Source organism: Olea europaea, unplaced genomic scaffold, assembly GCF_002742605.1.
Source record: "Olea europaea var. sylvestris unplaced genomic scaffold, O_europaea_v1 scaffold555, whole genome shotgun sequence".
Taxonomy (NCBI): domain Eukaryota; kingdom Viridiplantae; phylum Streptophyta; class Magnoliopsida; order Lamiales; family Oleaceae; genus Olea; species Olea europaea.
In genome coordinates, this window is record NW_019263883.1 from 375,252 (window position 1) to 383,791 (window position 8,540).

The 8,540-nt window shown below is 34.2% G+C and overlaps 1 protein-coding gene and 1 non-coding gene across 3 annotated transcripts in view; both read left to right on the forward strand.

Annotated features, from left to right (window-relative positions):
- The first annotated feature begins 5,699 nt into the window (after positions 1-5,699).
- TRNAE-UUC lies at positions 5,700-5,771 on the forward strand. Its single transcript has one exon. It is a non-coding gene; the product is annotated as a tRNA-Glu (tRNA).
- Positions 5,772-5,856: 85 nt separating this feature from the next.
- The window catches only part of LOC111389042 (glucose-6-phosphate isomerase, cytosolic), a 7,749-nt gene continuing 5,065 nt past the window's right edge, over positions 5,857-8,540 (forward strand). Inside the window, exons 1-9 of one of the 2 annotated variants that reach the window (XM_023013889.1) lie at positions 5,857-6,109; positions 6,194-6,270; positions 6,355-6,436; positions 6,509-6,556; positions 6,928-7,083; positions 7,168-7,264; positions 7,407-7,449; positions 8,181-8,248; positions 8,365-8,449. In XM_023013889.1, coding sequence (XP_022869657.1) covers positions 6,059-6,109; positions 6,194-6,270; positions 6,355-6,436; positions 6,509-6,556; positions 6,928-7,083; positions 7,168-7,264; positions 7,407-7,449; positions 8,181-8,248; positions 8,365-8,449 — 707 coding nt within the window. In that variant the 5' untranslated portion in view covers positions 5,857-6,058. The remainder of the gene's footprint in view (positions 6,110-6,193; positions 6,271-6,354; positions 6,437-6,508; positions 6,557-6,927; positions 7,084-7,167; positions 7,265-7,406; positions 7,450-8,180; positions 8,249-8,364; positions 8,450-8,540) is intronic. The other variant, XM_023013890.1, reaches the window with a different exon arrangement.

The window sequence follows — 8,540 nt, forward strand, 5'->3', positions numbered from 1 at the left end:
CTTTTTGGACAAAATTTATTTAATGTTTTGGGCCAAATTGTAAATAATCAAATTCTTGGGTACAATATGAAATTTAAATTTTGGCTTATTATTCCGGGGTGTTTTATTTTCTTTTAACAGTCGTCTGTTTACCGACCAAACAGTCGATTGTTAACCGACTTAACAGACATGACTTTTAAGAACAACATGTCTGTTCGGATTTTTGAGGCTTATCTGAAAGCTGATGACTGTTCGAATGACCACGAACAAGTCTATAAATAGCATGCTTCTCTACCAGAAAATTTACACCATTTTCATTGCAAACTTTATGTGCTTTGAATCTCATTTCCCTCTCTCTCGTTCTGATATTGTCTCGAAGTAAAACACACTTCGTTGAGTTCGTTGGAACTCCTGCAGATTGCAGTACTGCTTCCGTAGGAGACGAAAATTCGTTCTATCGTGGGAAACGATTGCTGGACGCCTTTAGCACCATCAAAGGCAGCAAATTCGTTTTAAAGAAACATCGGCACGAGCACGTGCCCGTGTCCGTGTCCGTGTCCGTGTCCGAGTCCGAGTCCGGTTCGGTGCGGGTGCGGGTGGACCTTTGCACTAAATTAACTTTTTTGGACAAAATTTATTTAAAATTTTGGGCCAAATTGTAAATAATCAAATTCTCGGGTACATTATGAAATTTAAATTTTGACTTATTATTCCGGGGTTTTTTATTTTCTTTTAACAATCGTCTGTTTACCGATAAAACAGTCGACTATTAACCGACTTAACAGACATGACTTTTAAGAACAACATGTTTGTTCGGATTTTTGAGGGTTGTCTGAAAGGTGATGACTGTTCAAATGGCCACGAACAAGTGTATAAATAGCATGCTTCTCTACTAGAAAATTTACACAATTTTCATTGCAAACTTTCTGTGCTTTGAATCTCATTTCCCTCTCTCTCGTTCTGATATTGTCTCGAAATAAAACACATTTCGTTGAGTTCGTTGGAACTCCTGCAGATTGCAGTGCTGCTTCCGTAGGAGACGAAAATTCGTACTATCCTGGAAAACGATTGCTGGACGCCTTTAGCACCATTGAAGGCAGCAAATTCGTTTTAAAGAAATATCGTGAAGTCGGTGGGCTCGAATTACAATTTTGGATCTTGTTGATCAATTCTTGCATTCAGGTGATTCTGTCGGATTGTTTTCGAAGGAGTAATTTCAAACTCCAGAAACAACAGCTTTTATTTCATGGTGTGAAGAAAAGTTTGACTATGTTATTTAAAATTCATGTCATAAGATGTGACAAAATTTTATGCTGATTGTCAATATAGTATAATTTCTTTCATTTACTTGAACTTGAGACTGACTATAAATAATATAGGTGAAATCTTGTTATCTAGCATAACCTTTTTCATTTATCAAATTTGGAATCAACTGCACGAGAATTACAAAATAAGGTCTCTTCATTTTTCATTTTGGACGAATCACCAAAAAAATACAAAGCAAAAGACGTCGTAGGAAAGGGACCTGAATTTCAGTTAAGAGTTCAGAGTGGCACAACGGATTTGACCGATTTTGAGGCATTGTTCCAAAACACATAAATCTGAATAACGTAAAGTAAATAATAAAAAGTGAAAAAACAATATAAATATAAATCGAAGGATAAAAGAAGAAAATGGTAGCAAGAGAAAGGGACAGAGATCTCGAGTTTTTGTTACCAGTGGCAGACATCACAGAAATCAAACCACTAGGACCTTGGACCGTGCTAAATGTACATGTACACTCCCCTCAAAAGAGGGAGCCGCGCAATTTTTTATTGGACGCGACCCCCCTCTCTTGTGAGTGGCGTGTACATGGGCCGTGCACATATAGCAAATTTCCTAGCACCTCCGCCTCCTGCGGTGGTTGCTTTGCCCCATGCCCCCACCATACATCCGGCAAAGAGGTCGTGTATCTATTGGAAATAAGAAAAAATATGTTTATTGAGCAATTTTTTGGCATTTATTAATATTTATTTATATGGTTAAATAGATCCTTTTTGCAAGTGAGGGTTTACAAATCCATCAGTGATCTCTCGATACTCAGAATAAATCAACTGGAATTGCTTGTATGTAAGGATAGAAGGAAAAAAAGAAGAAGATTTTGCCAATTCTGAAAATTTCACTATAAAATACTCCTAATGAAACTACGCATTTTTTTTTCCATTCACGTTATTTTATAGTACGAAAAAGTTGAATTGATTTTGTTCCCCACTTCCATTAAAAGATACAACATTAACTGAATGGTTCAATAAAGCCCTTAGTTTTTCTTCGTTGTAGGTGTTCTCCAATCCAAAGTCATTCGCAGCTGGGCTTCAAAAAAGTTCATATCGGGATGGTAATCTTCCGCAGACTCAGCTTCTATTCATGTAACTGTAAGTATTATACCCTAAATCTAATCAATTTTAGACATAAATACTTTTATATATAATTAATACAATTAAATGACAGATTTATTATTTAATTAATAGACAATTAAATAAATAATAGAGTCCGTAGATTCAAATATTTGTAATTTGTTAATCACAAGGAGTTGTGAATATGAGATACAAATTACATCTGATTGAATCTTAAATCATCCGTGGTCGTAAGCAATAACGATATACGGATATCGTTATTATGGATAGACTATCACGTGTGACATTTCTTACTTGTGAAGTAAGTAACTGATCTCACAAGTTAAAGTGTGGTGATACTTAAATGAACACGTGGATGTTTTGTTATAGAACAAAACATTGGAGACCCGTCGAGAGATTCCACATGGATAACTATCTGAGTGTCAGTGGTTAATCTCTAACGTTCGATAGTGAAATTAGTCCTTTGACTTGAAGTTGTCATGGTACCTTATATGAGGACAGTCATAGTTTGGCGGTGTTGGATGTTGCTTTGAAAAGGGCCGCTAATACGACATCGTTCGGGTACGTCAAGAATCGTATGAAGGTTGTGATTGATCAATAAAAGATTCGTCATTCTTAGATAGTAGGAGATTATGATCTGCGTTTCATTCAATTAAGTCAATGATCAAATCCTTGGCCCAAGTGTACTCATAAGTCGAAAAGGAGTTTTCGATTTATATTGACTTAATAGTAGAGTGAAAGATATGATCGATGATCGAGATTGACACAATTCCATATCTCGTAATTGATCGGATCATATTGACGAAGGGATTATAGTTTCACGGTAAACGAACGAATTTGGTTTTGTCATACCACGCGACATTTCCCGTCACATGTATTGCCCTGACACATTGCTAGATGTCAATCAGGGACGGCGAATGTGAATTGACGATAAATTAAAAGGGTGTTTTAATTTATCAATTTTGATTAGATCAAAATAATATTTCACGTCATTAGGTATCGTGGTCGGGAACCTAATGGGTCGCACACAAAAGAGAATTGGAAGATTGTAAATTGTTAATTGGTTAATTTAACAATCGTTGGATAAATTAATTAATTGGATTTGTTATTTATATTCCCGAATTAATTAATTGTATTAATTAATTCACGGACCGGGTTAAATTAATTGGATTAATTAAATATTGGACTGGACCGGACCGGGTCCGTTTGAGTTTATATAAATACATAGTTAGGGTTTGAGGTCCATATGGTTTTCATTATTCTTGCTGGCACAAGAGAAAACCCTAGAAGCTGCAACCTTATTCTCTGTGTGGATCATCGTTGGAGGCTGGACAATTGGACAACTGTGATGGCAAATCAAGATTGATGGAATTGAAAGAAAAGCAGAGAAGTTTGCAGATCTGGAAAATGTACAATCTTATCACAATTTCTATCTAAACACAAAGGCGATTCTTGGTGGGAATCGAAAATTATTTTAAATTTCGCTGTGCATGTATAAGTAGATTCCCAACAGTAACTTCTTATTTTCATTTTATTACCTCCTTCTTATGTTCATACTTGTACAAATTAATGCATATGAAATGTAGTCTGTGTTCGTAGTATTTTGGAATTAAAATTTTCAGGGCATGGCCTGGTTGAGGCATAAGTTCTCTCATTTAGAATACCAGATGAGTTGAAGTACATGTACGTTATGGTGTTCATGATGTACAAGTAGCGTAACATCATTGAAGAGTTAAAAAATAATTTTTCCAACCCTCTAATCATGAAATTCCACGTGTACATTACGGACATTTAGAATTATCCATTAGTTTTTCTTATGCACTAAAATTTGGGGATTTTTGTTTTTAGTGTCATTCTGTTTGCAATTGTTGTTACATTCTACATCACTTAAAGAGTTTTATTCATGCTATGGATTTCTTCTCTCCAGCTCATAATCTTCTGGGAATCAAATTTTTTGGTAAGTAGATTCTTCAAATTCTGCTGCCAAATTAGATTCGAAACCACTGAAGAATTATGTACTGTGTGTGCATTTGAAAGCCTTGACACTACTATTGTAGATAAAACATAAAAAGTACTCTAAAACAACTTACTTTATATTTTAACTTCTTGTGTTCTAATTGATTATTCAACCTGCCTGCAAGTCTAGGATTCATCACTTCTATTATCTTCATCTTCATAGTTGGCATTTTCACATCGTTTTGGATAGGAGCCTCCTTACTTATGCTTTTGGAATGATTAATTAAGAAAAATGTCACTTATAAGCTACATATATTCTGGGGCGGTTAAATGAACTAGACCCATCAATCGTTTAGTGAATAATGTTTTAACATTTGTTTACGTTAATGTCTCGTAGAATATGTTGGCCCATATTTGGCCCCATTTTTTTAAAAACTTATTTTTTCAAAACTCATTTTCAACAGCACATTTGAGGGGAAAAAAAAAAAACTATTCCAAAACTCGTTCCTTCCCAAATTTTCATTAAAATGGAGTCTAAACAAGGGCTTAACTAGGTTGTCTTAATTAAGTATAGAATATTTTAATGTAATTACCTAAGGTCATCTCAAACACTGCATTAAATTTTGCACCAAACCAAAATTCTTCTCTAACCATTACACCAAAAATTATACCAAATGAACATTGTTTTATTATTTTATTCATTCTTTCAATTTTTGACAATGTATTTATTTTAAAAAATTATTTATTTTATAACTATATAAATTACTAAATCATAACTTTGTTAAATTAACAAATATATTGATTACTAAATTATTCACGTGTTTTATATATTATGTTAAATTGACAAAAATAATTGATTATATTATTAATTTTTGATAAACAATTACGTTAAATTTTCAAAAATAATAAATTTTAATAATATAAACTTTATATTAAATTAAACTTTAAACGTAAACTTTATGAATTAAATTTTACGTTAAATTAACAATTACATTAATTATTAAAAATAACAACCTTTAATAATATAATTAATAGTGTAATTAATTAAGTAATAATTATTATCATAATCATCATTATCATTATCATTATTATTATAGAATGAAAATGACACAAATACCCTTAACTATTATCTTTGAAAAATGAAAAATAAGAGCAAAATGGACATTACACCATTTGGTGCAAAAAATGGTACAACGCTATTCATGTTGCACTATTTTGTACTAGAAGTTTGTCCATTGACGATGCCCTAAAAGCTCATATATAAAACAATGAAATAAATTCCCGGTAGCTTTCCATCGTCGTCCAGTGGTTAGGTTGTCTAAATTAAGTTGAACATAATTTAAAGAATAATGGAACAAATCTTACCATCCTTCCATTGTCGTCCAGCGGTTAGGATATCTGGCTTTCACCCAGGAGACCCGGGTTCGATTCCCGGCAATGGAACTTTTTAATTTTTCGAAACGTAGATTTTCAAAAATTCCACGACGCCGTTTGAGTATACTTTAGCAAAACAAAGAATCGCCGCCCAAAAAGCGAGATGCATCAACGTCAGTCAGCATACGCTTTCCCTTCACGCGTGCGATCTTGCCTTTTTTGTTTTTCATTATTAATTTTCTTTTCTGCAGTGCTATTCTGGATCACCTTCACCATCTCTTCAGTATACACTAGAAACTTGTATTGGCTCTTGAATTTATAATTTCATTTGTGAAATTGCATTGAAATCCTTGTAGATGGCGTCATCTTCACTAATCTATGAAACCGGGGCATGGAAGGATTTGAAGGTAAATTCAAAGTTTCACCTTTTAGGATTTTTCGATTTGTTTAGATGTGCGTGTTGACGTAGCATACTTGTGCATTTCCACCAGGCACATGTTGAGGACATTGAGAAGATCCATTTGCGTGATTTGATGTCTGACACCGTGCGATGCAAGTCTATGATCATGTATGATATTCCGAAGTTTGAATTTAAGATCGGGCTCTATGCAGTTACCTGTGTTTATTTATTTCTTATTACTATTTCGTACAGCGATTTTGATGGAGTTTTGTTGGACTATTCAAGGCAACGTGCCAATTTTGACACCTTGAATAAGCTCCACAATTTAGCAAAGGTGAGTTAGAGTTGAAAAATTACTTCTGGGGGGGAATACAGTGTGAAAATCTGATTAATTGCTGTGATGCAGGCAGCTCATCTCAAAGAAAAGATTAACGGGATGTTCAATGGAGAGCGGGTAAGTCAAGGTTTTGCTGAGTTTTATCTCACAGTTCAAACCAAATGTTTGTTAAGTAGGTTATATCTTTGCTTCTGAGTATTATGAAGTTGTTGGGTTGGGGAAACAATGTTTCTGAGTAATTCATTGGTGTCGGGTGAGTGATTATGATTTATGTCATCCACCCGAAAATATAATTTTTCACACCAAGTAACGGCTTCTAAACTTGTTCACAAAATTAATAAGAAAATGAAAAGAAAGTTTTAGGCTTTCTTTGGTTAATAACTTTTCCTACAAGATCTATCTCTTCATTTTTCAAATTGGCCGAACTTCGTTCATCAGTTTTTCTGGCATTTGTCATCTAACACTTACTCCTTTGGTGGCTTCTTCAGATAAATAGTACAGAAAACAGGTCTGTCCTTCACATTGCACTCCGTGCTCCACGGGATTCAGTTATAAATAGTGATGGGAAGAATGTGGTCCCAGATGTTTGGCAAGTCCTAGATAAGATCCGAGATTTTTCTGAGAGGGTTCGCAGTGGTGCCTGGGTAATTCTGTCATCAAATATGATCTTTATCAGTTTTGTCAGTTTCACGATGTCATTATATTAAATTGTCTGAAAAAAATGGTAGGTCGGAGCCACTGGAAAAGTGTTGAAAGATGTAATTGCTATAGGAATTGGTGGAAGTTTCTTAGGACCTCTGTTTGTGCATACGGCACTTCAAAAAGGTTGATAAGATGCAATTGCAGCATATTTTAATCCTATAACAGTTTCCTATTTCCTTTTTCTAATTTCCTTTTTCTATTGTCATTAATCATATGTCTACAAACGATTTCATAGCTCATTTAACTTAAATTTGATGGCATGCAGATCCAGAAGCTATTGAATTTGCACGTGGTCGTCAACTGCGTTTGTAAGTGTAACTATATTGCCTGTTGATTTAGTGTATCATTTATTTCTATAGCATTGCTGGCCTAATTTGGTATTTTTATTTTCATTAACCAACTTTAATTTGATTTTTGGAAGTCCTGCCTCTGATGCTATATTTAGCAGAATTTTAATTGGGACCTTTACTCAAGCTAGTATAGAAATCCCAAAATCTTTCTCAAAAGAGTATTTGACATTTGGATCTGGACTATCAGTTTATCATGTCATGGATATGAAAGCCTGCTAAGTCAAATTTTTTTAATTAAATAAACCATATTTTTTAGGTACTTGCATGCGAAGTAAAATGTTGAAGTTCTAGCAATGGTTATCATCATGTTGATCTTTGTGCATTGTGAAGGGGATTCTAGTTCTTTTCTCCCAAAAATAGCTCTCTCATTTCCCCTTTGTGTTGGGTGGGTAGGGTTTCAATGCAACTTCAGATAAATCATTCATGTTGGAAAGGTACTTTTGGACTTGGTCTTTCTTCGTCTGTTTGGGTAGATTGCTGTATATTACCATTTTAAGTGTTTGGATTTATGATCCAACGTCCAATTCAATTCTTTGTTGATGGGTTGCATTAAATCTGGAACTGATAATTACATTTTTTAAGAGATAAAACATTAATGGACCTCATGAACTTCGCCCATGCACTGAAGTATGCAACTATAACGATTTACTACTATTTAGCTGATTGTACTCCTTTTTTTCTTGTTTAAGCCTTGCAAATGTAGACCCAATTGATGTTGCAAGAAATATTGCAGGCTTGAATCCTGAAACCACTCTAGGTATCTCTGTTTTCATATTGTCTTGTTTTTGCCTTGTAAGGCTTTATGGACAAAATTTGTTCAGCTCCTGGAATTTTAAAACCATTTTTTTCCCTTTGCATCGTAATCAATTGCAGTTGTGGTGGTTTCGAAAACTTTCACTACAGCTGAGACCATGTTAAATGCTAGGACACTGAGGGAATGGATATCAGCTGCCTTGGGGTGAGTAAATAATAGGAATAATCTCTATTTGCTGTTTTTTTTTTTAATGAAATTACTCTTCCACACTAAACAGGTATATCATAATTCCTGC